This window comes from Neofelis nebulosa, chromosome 1, assembly GCF_028018385.1.
Source record: "Neofelis nebulosa isolate mNeoNeb1 chromosome 1, mNeoNeb1.pri, whole genome shotgun sequence".
In the NCBI taxonomy this organism is placed as follows: Eukaryota; Metazoa; Chordata; class Mammalia; order Carnivora; family Felidae; genus Neofelis; species Neofelis nebulosa.
Window position 1 is genome coordinate 66,913,679 of NC_080782.1, and position 13,482 is coordinate 66,927,160.

The following is a 13,482-nucleotide window of genomic DNA, read 5'->3' on the forward strand; positions in this document are numbered from 1 at the left end:
AGGGGTCTTCCTGCTTCCCTTGCCCTGCTGGAAGTGGGAAGGGATCAGAGGTGGGCCTGGTGGGGGCTGCCCTTCCAACAAGGCTCTGAACCCTCCCCTCACACTTCCCCCACCCTCACCTGATCTTGGAGTAGCCTCTCCAGGCAGCCAGGGCTTGGTGGCCTTTGGGCATACCCAGTGGGTTCTCAATTTCCTAGATGGGATGAAGCCTAAGGGAAGAAGCCTTGGGTTCCCACTAGGGTGTGAGTCTGGCGCTACCTGTACTAGAGAGGCAGGCTCAGCTGGTAGGGTCCCTTCCAAGGCCAAGGTGATCTGGCCACCAGTTGTGGGCTTGGAGCAGCCTGGGGAGCAAGGCGGAAGCTGCTGTTAGAAACATCTACCCACTGTCTTACCTGGACACCTGTTGCGTGCTCGGCCTAGGGCTGGTATGTTAGAGCCATCTCTCTGCCCTAGGAGCAGGAAATGTGGCTGGGTAGAGGTGAGACAGTGGTGATGCTGGGAGTTAGGCTGTGGCAGAGGTCAGTAGGGATCAGCCATGAGGGCATCAGGGAGGGTTCTCTGAAAATATTTGAGCCAGGCCTTAAAGGAGACTTATTCACCTGGGCACAGAGGGATTAGGGGAACATTCCATAGCATCCCATCTATGCAAAGACAAGGATGAGAGTCTGTTGACAAGTCTGTCCCAGACTTCATAAACCTGTTGCTGCACCATAGTCCATACGCAATGCCCCCAGCCCCCCAAGGATGCTCTGTAACCACAGTAAGGGTTTGTTCTAGGCTAGGTACTAGTGCCACAGGGGCCACATGAGCTTTGCGATTGGACAGTTCTGGGTTCAAGTCTCATCAGGCCACTTTTCAAGCTAGCTTTGCATAGGCCCTTCTCTTGTCTAGAAAAATGGGTGTGATACCCATCACCTCATAGGGCAGCTATGAGAATCCATAAAAGTGGCCAGTCCCCTCTTTGAGCCCCTGGGTCACTGGCAGGACTCTTGCCTCCTAGGAGAGTGGGTGCTGGGTGCCAGGCTAATAGCTATCTCCAGGGCAGCCAGAAGGCTCTAAGTGCTGATTAAGCAGAAGGGGCCTCTGGTGGTGGCTCAGCTCTTGGTAGTAGGTGGGATGAGTGCTGCTGCTTCTTGAGGGAAACTGGAGAGGGCCTTGCCCAAGGTCTTCCAGCTGGTTAATGGCTGCTGCAGAATGGTGAGGAAGCCAGCTGAAAATGAAGCTGGATCCTACCCATAAGGTGTAAGGTTGGGGCCTAAGGTACATTTGCTCTGTTTTGGTGGGAGGGCAGTTCAGTGTCTGTGCAGAAGACAAAGCCCACCCTGAGCAGGTGTGCAAGGGTGAGTGGGTGCCAGGTGGACCAGTAGGTCCCTGGAGCACTCTGCCTGTAGGTAGGTCACAACCTCCCACCAGGGACCTCCCACAATCCCCCTTCCCTGGTAGGCACCCAGGGAACTTGTTGGCTACAGTTCACCTCATCAAAGTTCTTACCACAGTGAGTTCCTTAGCAGTGAAAACTCCCAGAATTCACTTCCCAACAAGCCTTTCTTAAGGTCACCTAACCACCCAGCTCTATGGTGGGAATTGGCAACCCGGATGTAGACAAGGCCCCCGCCAGTTTGGAGCTCTCTCTGGTAGGGAGATAGAAATGGGAACAGCTAAGACCTAGTGTGATCAGCACTGTGGCAGGGATGATTCTAGAGCTGGTGGGGCTGGGACTGCTGAGGAGCTGGGGGTCAACGCCCCTTTGGCCACAAAAATGTCAGAGTTAGTACCCTCCAGGATTCGGAGCCAGATATACCTGGGTGGAGGAGCCAGATGGATGGTCTAGGGCCTCTAGTGGTTTAGCATGGCTTGGGGTGGGTGCGGTGGGGTGAGTGATGAGTGTGTGATAAGTGAAAGAAGGGAGCAACTGGAGCCAAAGCGCTACACTGGGCTTTGAAAGCCATGTAAAAGATGCCTCATCTAGAAGGCAGGGGAATCCCTGAAAGATTTTAACTGGTTTTGTCAGGGTGTCTGCTTAGCATGTACAAAGGCACCCCATGTTTACTTTGGGGAGCCTCCTGTCTCAGTCCATGTGGTTTAGATGGGGCTGGGTTTACACCCCCTGTGTACACATACACCTAGAGTGTGGGACCCAGCTGTTAGAGATCTTTGGTTGCAAGCGACAGAACTGTTCTCCAACTAACTTAGAGTGTTAAAAAGGTTATGGAGGGGTGTGATAGGAAGAACCAGAACTGGGGCACCTCCAGGGTCTTAGTCACAGTCCCCATTCTCATCAGGATATGACCCCCAGAAGCAAGATGGCTACAGCCATGTTTGTGTCTGCATCACTGAGCCTGACTGCAAACCCAAGGAGCCCAAATGGCCCAGCTGGAAATCTGCCCACTGTTCACTGGGGGAGCAGGGCACTTGGGTTCACAAGCCCAGTATGATGGCACCCAGGGGGTGCAATGAGTCCCCCCCCCCCCCGCCCTGATGAAACAGGGTGCCTTGTAACCAAAGAAAAGGAAATGGATACTGGGTGGCTGAACACATATCCCTCCAACTGGATTGGTTCACTGAAGGATACTAAGCCAAAATGAATCCAAAAAGAGTCTTTTGGGGGGCTGGCTACAATTATTGGGAAAGAATTGAGGTTCTATTTTCTGGGGTTGGGTGGCAGGATATAAACCTAGAGCTGGGGCAGGGAGGTCATCCTTGCCACCACATGGGAATTTTCAAGAATGATGCGAACAGAAGAAAGAGTGGAGAGAATAGATACATGTGTGATACCATTGTTGGGACACCTGGAACCAATTGTGATCGTAGCTAAAATCTACCTCTGGACTTCTCAGTTACATGAGTCAAACACTTCTGCGTCCAAGCCTGTTTGTTTTGGGATTCTGTCACTTGCAAACCAAAATGTCCCAGCTGGTATGGTGGTGGAGGGTTTTGTTTTTTGTTTTTTTAAGTTTAATTGTTTTTGAGAGAGAGAGAGAGAGCGCGCGCGCGCGCGCGCGCGCAGGGGAGGGGCAGAGAGAACGGGAGAGAATTCCAAGCAGGCTCTATGCTGTCAGTGTGGTGCCGGACACTGAGGTGACCCTCACTAGTACTCACCTCTGTACCTTGGGTATGAGCAGGGTCCACGAAGCCCAAGGCTATGGATCCAGCACTGGGTCTCCTCCCCGTACCACTTCTTAGTAGAAGTGGTGATGTATGCTCACTGAAGACACACTGGGAGGGGCCATGAGTTGGGAGGGGCCATGCCTTGGTGAGCTGGAACAACATTGGGGTAACCTGCCTGCTCCAACTCTTGCCCGCTACATGTGTACTGTGCATTTCAGGATGTGGCCGGTGCCTGGACTTGTGTGTGCTTTCCGGGTTGAGCTGTATGTGTGTGTCAGCTGCTTGACTGAGCATCCTGTGTGCTCGGCCGATTGTGTACACCCGGTCTGCCTGCGTGCGCCCGTTCCGGACAGCCTGTTGCCAGGAGCGGTGCGGAGTGGCGCGTGCATTCCCTGTGCAGGGTGAACCCAGCGCCCCGCGTGTGAGTCTCCGCGCCTGAATCTCCGCGCGGCAGGTGGGTGCCAGGTCCTCCGCCTTCGGCTCCCAGGACAGCCTCCTCGCTGGCGAAAGGCTGGGGGTGGGGGCCCCCTGCCGGCTGCCGCGCGCGCGCGCGCGCACGCCGGGCTGGTACGCGCCGTGTACGCGCCCGTGCGCGCCCCGAGGCTCGAGCCCAGCGCTCGCAGCCGCCTTCGCTGCCACAGTCAGCTACCCGGGGCCGCCGTCGCCGCCTCCCCCAGGCCGGGGGCTCTGTCCGCGGGGCCGGCACCACTCGCCCCGAGCCAGGAGGACGAGCTCGAGGAGGATGTCTGGGCCCGTGAGTACCGCGGCGGCGGCGGCGGGCCGGGCGGGCCCGGAGCGCGGGCAGAAGATGGTCCCGGGCTGAGCCGCTCCCCGCGGGCAGCTCCGAGCTTTGGCCCCGGGTCGCGGCCTCGGACCCCCGCCCCGGCCAGCCCCTCCCCCAGCCTACTCCGGAGGGAGGAAGGGAGGGAGGGAGAGGGAGGGCGCCAGTGAGCGAGGGAGCCAAAGCCGGGCGCGAGCCGCCACCGGTTCGCTTGGAAACGGTTGCCACAGCAACGGGGTTGCGCTCCCAGGCAACGCGGCTGCGGGGCGGCGACGCCCCCTCCCGCCCCTCCCCCACCCCACGCGGGGCCGCAGCCCAGGGGCGCAGGGGGAGTGGGGGTGCAGGGACTCGCCCTCGAGCGGTGGGGGTAATAACTTCACCCGTCTGGGTGTGCCTGCCTCCACAGCTCCTCGAAGATGGGGGTGGGGGGGTGAGCGGCCCCGTGGGCACGAGCTAGCTCCCACGTGGCTGCAGTCGTCGCAGCAGGGCTCTTGGGGTGGCTGCAAATGTGGGGGCGGCCCAGCCCCTGGGCCTGCCGCGGGAGGAGGAGGCTTGATGGCTGCGTCCGTCCGGCGTCTGTGTTCCGACACCCCCACCACCACTACCACCACTCGCCAGCAAAATGGTCTGACCCGAGTTGGGTGCCACAGAGGCGATGTTCCTTACCAGGGGAGAAGAAAGAAGCTTACGTCCCTCCTCCTCATGGCCAGGGCATATGCCAAACCGCGGCTAGGGCCGGTGATGGGTTTCTGCTCCACGTCCCAAGCCACCATTCTCCAGGGAGTGGTGGGAGCAGAGTGGGTAGAAGCAGAGGAAAAGGACATTGCTGACCCAGGGAAGCTGAAGCTCAGGCCAAATGGGAGCGCCCCAGCCCATTGTCTGGATCACAAGTGTCCCTTTCTTGTCTGAGCACAAAGCCCAGACTGTGCTGGGTGGCATTGCAGGTTGGCCAGCAGGCAGGCCAGCGCCACATGGAGATGCGCTGTCCTCCAGGGGAGCTCCTCTGGGAGGAGAATGGCCTCTGAGTCAGAGGAAATGACCTCTGGCTCCTCTCCCAACCTCCCCCAGCCGACAGCGGCAGGGTGCTGGGGAGAGAAATGGTCCTCCTGCCAGCTCTCCCAGACCTGACTCAGCAGATGCCAGCCTCCAATCACATACCTTGGACTCAACAGCCCAGTGACCACAACCACCATTGGGTTTCCTTTCCCATCCAGGGAAGTGTCCTGGGGCACCAGAGGTGACCGTTACCCCAGGCATTTGAGGCCTTGGCCTAAGATGTCCTTAGACGGGTGGTGCCCGAACTCAGTCCTCAGTCTTGATGCTGCAGGCAAGAGTGCCCTTGGAATTATTCACAGGCTCCTTTCATTCTGTTCCTGCTGTGTGTTGAGTGTTCTGCATTCATTATCTCCTAATCTTTACAATTGTGCAGGTAAGTTTATGATCCCCATTTTAAAGATGAAGACTCCAAGGTTCAGGGAGGTAACGTGATCTCCCCAAGGTCACACAACCAGTAAGTGGTGGAACTCCGTTTTCAGTGAAGGTTTCTCTTCTGGCACAGCAGCTCTCTGCCTGCCACACACCATCTATTGCGGAAAAGAACTGTAGGGCCTTCTAGAGGAGCATTCTTAACTTCCTTTCATATTCTTCCAGTGAGGAAATTCCCTATGTCTTTCAAGCCTTAGTACACTTTTCCTTCTTCCACCAAAATCAGCCAGATTCTTGCTCACCCAGATGTTCTATAGGACTGTGCTGCTGCTGGGCTGGCTCCCTTCCTCCATTTTCTCTCTCTGGGTAAAACTGAGGAGTGAGGGCTACCTCAGTTACCTGAGAACCCCCCAATGCCCTAATTCTTGGTTTTTGGGCTCTGTGGCCTGATCAGCTTGCAGCCCTAGCTGTGGTAGAATTCAGCAGAGATGGGCCCATCCATGTACTGCTGGCTACTGTGGGTGCTCATTTCTAGTTCAGCTGGTGGAAACCCTTGGGCCTCTAGGACCCAAGGAGCAATGGAATGAGTGAGGTGGGCCGGGGAGCTGCCCAGCTGCAGTCTATGTCACCATGTGAGAATGTGGACTTAGAATGACCAGATAATTTTTAAGATGAACCAAGAATCCAGACTTTTATGTAAAATCTCCTGGGTTTTAAATTTGACAACTAATCAGGATATTTTTAAGAATTGATTGTGGGCCAACAAAACATGCCCATGAACTGTGTCCAGCCTGAGAGTCACGAGGCCATGACTTCTGTCCATGGTAAAGCGATGGTAGTTTCTGCTGGACCACTTCCAGGTTTGTGTAGATATAGTGCCATGGGCTGGTTTCCATATTTGAGCCTCTTGAGGCTGCGAAGTGTTGGCTTTTGGTTTGTCACATGCAGCTGTGTACACCAGTCTTGAAGTGTTTTCACTTCCTTCATCAGTTTTGCTCCACCGTTGGCAATCCTAGGCAGGTCTCATCATCCCTGTCTTATAGGCAAAGAAACTCCAGCTCAGACATGGGAACAGCTGGGATGGAGCCACACAGCCTAATTTGAACCCTAGCTCTCTCTTTAGTGCTCTGTGTGTTATGCCAGGCTGACTCTCTGAAGAGGGCATCTTCATCTCCCCCCTCCCCCCCGACCCCAGCCCCTGAGGTGTGGCCAACTCCCTTGGAGGGAGAGATGGGAGTACAGTAGACACTGAGCCACGCAGGGCCCCTCTGCCCACAGCTGTCTGTGACCCCGGTCTGTTGTCCTGTTCACAGTTTCCAAGCCCTGGGTTCCTGGCCCAGTGCCAGGGTTGGGTCACAGAGGTGCTACCTGTAGCACCTCTAGTACCTGTAGTACCTTGGCCTAACTGGAAATGAGGCTCTGGTAAGCTCCACGCCTGGCCGACTATGGAGGCAATCCTCTCTCTGGCCTCAGTTCGTCTGTCTTGGTGTGGGAGGAGTGTAAAATTGTTACCAGTGCCTGCCTTCCTGCCAGGACAGTGGGTCTTGCAGTCACCTGGACTTCACAACCCCCTGGCTATGTGGGCCTGAGCTGGCCCAACTCCTTGTCTGTAGAATGGGCATGGCAGCAGCCACCTCCTGGGTGTGAGGTAATGAATGTGAAGAGGCCAGCAATGGGACTGGCATGTGCTGGATATGCAGGACAGGTTAGCCATCCTCACTCTACACACCACATTCTCCCACTGCTGTCCCCTGGTCTGAGTCTTTGTCCCTTCGCTTGACTGGTGGCTCTGAGTACCTTATGACCCAAAAACCCTGCCATCTGGGATTCCCTTTGTCCATTCCAGAGCCCCTCGCACATGCCTCCATTTTCTTTTATTCACATGGATGATGGGTCCTCATCTCACTTGTAAACCACCCTGCGAAGGTCGAGAGCTGGGTAATGGCTTCTCTCTCACTGACTTTTTGGCGAATGGCTGACATTTCCCAGGAGTGAATTGGATGCAGACCCAGCTCTTTTTTTTTAAGATTTTATTTATTTATTTATTTATTTATTTATTTATTTATTTATTTGGTGGGGGGTGGGGCCAGAGGGAAAGGGAGAGAGAGTTGCTGGAGCAGGCTCCATGCCCAGTGTAGAGCCTGACATGGGGCTTGATCTCATGATGGTGAAGTCATGACCTCAACCAAAATCGGGGGTCAGACACTCAACCGACTGAGTCATCCAGGTGCCCCCAGATCCATTCTTGAAGTGTTTCCTGTCCTATGGCTATAAGACCAAACAGGGAACTAGGCATTTCCAGTCACTCCTACCAAGTGGTTTTGGAGCTGCTGTGTGCCAGATGACAAGACAGATGCAACCTCTGGAGTCACACACAGGCAACCGCAGCACACTTTGACATCCCTGGATTTCTCCAACCTTGGGGAGTAAGGCCACCTGGAGCTGACTTGTCCAGCAAAGTGACAGTGAGGCCATGAAGCTGAGTAGTAAGTGTGGGGGCAAGAACTTCGGGGAAAGAAAGCACGACTTAGCGGTGCAGGATGGAAACACAGGATGGTTGCAGAGGGAAGGGCACTGAGAGGTGAGGCTGAAGATGCCTTGGCAGGAGTTCATCCCAGAGGCCATGATCTAGGTCAGTTCTCCAAGTGTGCTCTCTGGACCACATCATCAGCATCTGCTGGGAATTTGTTAGAAATGCAAACTCTCAGGTCCAACCCCAGACCTACTGAAGCAAACACTGGGAGCAGAGCCCAGCACTCTGTTTTAACAAGCCCTCCCCATAGCTCTGACGCTGATTCAAGTTTAAGAGGCACGCATCTACACTGTCTTAAAGAGCTAGGCTGCTTCCCGAAGAGGTGGAAGTTGCCAGAGGATTCAGGCAGGAAAGGGCCTGGGGGAAACAACAATGTGGAAAGTGGGTAGGCTGAACAGGAGCATAGCATGGAAGTACAGAGGGCAGTGGCAAGCATGGTGACAGGGGCCCAGGTGAGAGATGATGGGGGCCTGGCGAAGGTAGTGGCAGGGGGACCAAAGGAAGTAGACAGATGAAGGCACAGTGCACTGAGGGTAAAAACAGGATTTAGTGGCTGGAGCAAATGGTGGGCCCTTTACTGAGATAAAAGATCTAGTAGATTTTAAGGGTCTAAGATTACTGGGGTTCTTCATGCAGAGGAGCAATGTGGTAGATGCCCACAGCAGTGCACCAAGCACCAGAATAAGAAATCTGTGTGACCTTGGGTATCATTTGATTTCTTTGAGCCAAGTGCTCTCATCTGTCAAATGGGAGGAATGCTAACCTAGTTTGTAGGATGACTGAGAATGATTTGTGACATCCAGCCCTCAGGCAGGGAGCACCTAAAGGACATGCACATCTCTGCATCCCCAGCTCCGAAGCTGCCATCATCAGCACTAATGTGTGTTGGGCATCTCCAAACCCTTTGCATGGACTAGCTCAGTTTTCACCATGGTCACTGATGGGGAAACTGGCATTACAGAGGTTAAGAAATTCACCCCCTGGGGTCTTGTTTGTGTCCCCCTGCTGTACCCCAGTGAGTGTGTGGCCTAAGAAAACATACAAAACAATACACTCACAAACACTGTAAATAAATCAAGATGGAATCCTAAAAAAAAATGTTCAAATAACCTGCAAGAAGGTAAGAAAGGAGAAAGAAGAAACAAATCATAAAATGGCAGACTTAAGGGGGTAGGCACAACCCCTAGCACACAGCTGGAGTTGGATAAGTGCGGTATTTGCTCTGGAGAGTCTGGAGGGGATGGAGAGGGTGCGTGACTGTGAGTAAGAGGTGGCAGGCAGGGGGCGCCTGGGTGGCGCAGTCGGTTAAGCGTCCGACTTCAGCCAGGTCACGATCTTGCCGTCTGTGAGTTCGAGCCCCGCGTCGGGCTCTGGGCTGATGGCTCGGAGCCTGGAGCCTGTTTCCGATTCTGTGTCTCCCTCTATCTCTGCCCCTCCCCCGTTCATGCTCTGTCTCTCTCTGTCCCAAAAATAAATAAAAAACGTTGAAAAAAAAGAGGTGGCAGGCAGGATCTGCACTGAAGGGCTCCCCAGACACAGGCAGGAGCCTGCACAGAAGTACGAAAGGGTAAAGGGACAGCTCTTTGAGGAAGATTGGAGAAGCCTGGTCTGTCAGGAAGAGCATCTGGAAAGGTCTCTTGACATTTATGTGTTGAGCACCTACTGTGGATTAGATGAAATGTACTAAGCAACTCCCTGTGGGCCAGACATAGGCCGGAGGGAGGCCTCTGGCAGGACCCATGCCCTCTGGGCCTGCCAGAGTACCACTGAGTGAAGTAGTAGCCTAAGAGGGAGTGTTTAGCATCAAACCCATGCCCACTCAAACTGGGCACTGGCACCAGCATGACAGAGAGCGGCCTAATCCATAAAATATGGCAGTGATTCCTGCCTCCTTGCTGAGGGGCCACATTGGCACCCAGAGAGTCTTGGTTGTGGCCTGCCTCTGTCCACCTTAATGCCCAGTCAGCTGAGCTGGGCCCCTCAGGGCCGAGTCTCTGTTCTTTGTTCCTTGTTAACCTTGGAGCTGCCATCCCATTTCTCTACTCTACAGCGTTTTCCTACTCTTGAGCTGAGGCATGGTGGCCAGAAGCCCCAGGGCTTTGGTGCGAAGGAACAGAAAGGTATGTTTTGGCTACAAGCTGGCCAGTCAGCTCAGTGTCCCCATGGCTGCCAAGTCTTCATGTGCCAAGTGCTCACATGCACTGGGCTCTTCATTTATGTCTCAGTGGTCTTGTAATGGAAAGTATTTTGACTGACTCTCGATTCAGACTCAGGCTAAATCCTTACTCCTCCCCTTATCAGCTGTGTGACCTGGGGCAAATCATTTCTCTGGCCCTGTTTCCTCATCTATCAAATGGGCCCCCACTGGGAAGGAGGTATTACATATCATGTGAGATTCCAAATGGAAAGGGCCTAGAACAAGGCCTGACATGCAGTAGACAGTCCTTGGCAGGTATTTCTATTTCTAATTCAGCTAAACTCCTTCACCTCCAGTCCCAGAAGTACCTTTTCTGATCTGGAGCTATTCCTGCTCTGCAGGCCAAGGGGCCCCCTAGTTAGTGCCAGCTTCCTCAGAGCATTCCTGAAAATTCCTGTGGGCTCAGGAAAAGGAGAACAACAGATTTAATTAACTCCCAGTGACTGGCAGCATCGTGTTTTTATCTGGGCTGCGTCGCCATGGCAGCCTCATGGCAGGGTTGTGGAGGGGGCGGGTGGAGCTATTGTTCTTGCCATTGTCTGTTCTGGAACACAGGCCCAGGAGAAAGGGACTGGCACGGGGACCAAGTGGCACATGGCATAAGGCAGCCAGAGAATCAGACAGGATCCATCTGGGAGAAGTGTGGGGTGGCCCGTGGCCTGGCTTCCCCCCAGCTTGCTGCCAGAACAGTCTGAGACAGCTTGATGTGGACCTCCTGCTTGGAGCTCAGGCCCACCACGGCCCCCAGAGCTAAATGTGTGTGTGTGCCTTGGATATGTTGAGGATGGGGGGCTGTCCATGGGGCTCCTGGAAGAGGGGCCCACAAAGTAGCTCAAGCAGCAGCACTCTCCCACCCCTGGCTAGGGTTTTGTGGCCAGGCTTGGGTTCAAATTAAGGCACTGCCATCTGCCCTCTACACAGCTAATTGCCACCTCCCCATCCCCTCCGTCTGCAAAATAGGAATAACTGCAGTTACCCTAAAGGGTTATATGTGAAAACCCTGGGTATAAGACATTCAAGAAGGGCACCCTTCTGTTCTGCGGGGGTGGTGAACAATCGCCTGCTACCCGTCACTCCACAGGCAGGGCTCCATCCTACATACCTCAGGATGCAAGGTTCCTCTCTAAACCCTGGCTGTAGAGAGGAAGAAGGAGGCAGAACTAGAGGCGCCCATGGGCCAGGTGATACACGTGCAAACGAGCTACTTTTCCTACCCTCTGCAGAAACGTAAAGGAATTGATAAAGCCTACTGGTGCTAGGAGGGTAGGGCCAATGAGGCTGCGAATTGGTAGGAGGCTGGGGAAACAGAGCTGGGATCTGACAGGCGGAGGCGCCTAGAGGAAAGGAAAAAAGGGAACAGCCCACGCCCGGACGTGCAGACAAAAGCAGGCCAGTGGCACGCAGTAACAGCCGGAACGACCCCTCCTGAGCCTCTTCTACAAGAGCGGCGACGACCAGGAGGCCCGCAGTGCGGACCTAGATGTTCCATGCTTTGCGCGGCCATGGGTAGGAGCGGGTACAAGGCCTAGAGCGGCGGATGCCTAGGGCTAAAGCTGGGCGTCGGTGGGCTGCTTGTGGGGCTATAGGAGGTGGGCCACCCTTTCCCCGCCGCAAAGCAACCGCGCAGAAACTCCTCTTCAGCGCCCTGAGGGTCTGTCCACGGGCCTCTGAAACCCTTTCCGAGCTCGGGTACCCCGTGGGGTAGCGAACCTCCCTTGAGTACAGAGGCTGAGACTGGCCTTCGCGCGCCCTCTGCTGGCCTGCCTGGAGTCCCCTCGGCTCAGCTGCGGCGGCGGCCGGGTCTCAGATCCGGGAAAGCCCTACCGGGGAAACCTCGAGGTATGACGTCATCCCCATGGTGACGTCACCGCCCCGGGGGGAGTGCTGGGGTTCCCGCAGAGGAGGCTTCCCCAGAACTGCGCAGGGCACGGGCGCAGGCAGGGAAGTCGTCGGGGCTGCAACGCGCCTTCACCTCGCCCTGTGTCTGTTCTACAGGTCCCGCGCGGCCCCGGGTGAGGCCCACCCGCGCTCCCACCGGCGCCATGGAAAGGAGCGGGCGCCGCTGCTCTTGCCCCCCGCCGGCGCGCGCACAGCTTGAGCCCCGCCGCGAGCAGCCCCCGGCCGCAGGTCCCCGAGTGACGCTGGCGGCGCCTGGGAGCGTGGCGCGGGCCCGGGGCCACGTAGAGGAACCCAGTGTCCAGTGAAGCAGCCGAGGACCCGCCGCCCCGCCGCCGCCATGGTTATGTCCCAGGGCACCTACACGTTCCTCACGTGCTTCGCCGGTTTCTGGCTCATCTGGGGTCTCATCGTCCTACTCTGCTGCTTCTGCAGCTTCCTGCGCCGCCGCCTCAAACGGCGCCAGGAGGAACGACTACGTGAGCAGAACCTCCGCGCCCTCGAGCTGGAGCCCCTCGAGCTCGAGGGCAGCCTGGCCGGAAGCCCCCCAGGCCTAGCGCCGCCACCACCACCGCAGCGCGGCCGCCTCGAGGCGCCGGCGCACGCGCATCAGCACGTGCACGTCCACCCGCTGCTGCACCACGGGCCGGCGCAGCCACACGCACACCCGCACGCACACCACCACGCGCTTCCTCATCCGCCGCCCCCGCACCTCTCAGTGCCGCCGCGGCCTTGGAGTTATCCGCGTCAAGGTAAGCCCAGACCTCTGCCGTGGGCAACGAGGGCCACTGAGAGGTGGGCGGGATCACTACTAACAGGGAGCCTTCCATGGGACAGCCTCCCAGAGAATCTAGGAGGTAGCGGGCTGGGCCTGGGGTTGGCAGCTGGCCGGAGGCCAGGGACGGGTGGCCTCACCCTCGGAACATTTCCCCACTCCGCAGCGGAATCGGACATGTCCAAGCCACCGTGCTATGAAGAGGCGGTGCTGATGGCCGAGCCGCCGCCGCCCTACAGTGAGGTGCTCACGGACACGCGCGGCCTCTACCGCAAGATCGTCACACCCTTTCTGAGCCGCCGCGACAGCTCGGAGAAACAGGAGCAGCCGCCGCCCAGCTACAAGCCGCTCTTCCTGGACCGGGGCTACACGTCAGCGCTGCACCTGCCCAGCGCTCCGCGGCCTGCGGCCCCCTGCCCTGCGCTCTGTCTGCAGGCGGACCGTGGCCGCCGGGTCTTCCCTAGCTGGACCGACTCGGAACTCAGCAGCCGCGAGCCGCTGGAGCACGGAGCTTGGCGCCTGCCGGTCTCCATCCCCTTGTTCGGGAGGACTACAGCCGTATAGAGGGGCGTCCGGCGTTCCGGGCCTCACCCGCGAACTCGTGGCCTGACTGCGGGGCTTTTTAAACGCTTCCCTTGGACTGCGGGGAGGGGTGGGGAGGGAGGGATTTCTTACCCCGTTTGTTACATTTTGAGGATAATAAAGGTGTGTGATCTGGTTTGGTACAAGCGGAGGGGGCACCCACTGCTTGCGCCCAAGGTTTTGGT

At 56.6% G+C, this 13,482-nt stretch overlaps 1 protein-coding gene across 2 annotated transcripts; it reads left to right on the top strand.

The window, feature by feature from the left end:
• The first annotated feature begins 91 nt into the window (after window positions 1-91).
• PRR7 (proline rich 7, synaptic) lies at window positions 92-13,382 on the top strand. Of its 2 annotated transcripts, none has more exons than XM_058724804.1 (3): window positions 92-3,562; window positions 12,040-12,692; window positions 12,882-13,382. In XM_058724804.1, the coding sequence occupies exons 2-3, from the start codon at window positions 12,281-12,283 to the stop codon at window positions 13,277-13,279; spliced, it is 810 nt and encodes a 269-aa protein (XP_058580787.1). In that variant the 5' UTR covers window positions 92-3,562; window positions 12,040-12,280; the 3' UTR covers window positions 13,280-13,382. The 2 variants fall into 2 exon arrangements, with proteins under 2 accessions (XP_058580787.1, XP_058580794.1); XM_058724811.1 differs by lacking the exon at window positions 92-3,562 and adding an exon at window positions 3,580-3,862.
• Window positions 13,383-13,482: the final 100 nt, after the last annotated feature.

Excerpts from the sequence above, each read along its gene's own strand:
- PRR7 (XM_058724804.1), top strand. The coding sequence starts at position 12,281 with ATGGTTATGTCCCAGGGCACCTACACGTTCCTCACGTGCTTCGCCGGT. Across the intron at positions 12,693-12,881 it reads TTGGAGTTATCCGCGTCAAG|CGGAATCGGACATGTCCAAG; the intron begins GTAAGCCCAGAC and ends CCCACTCCGCAG.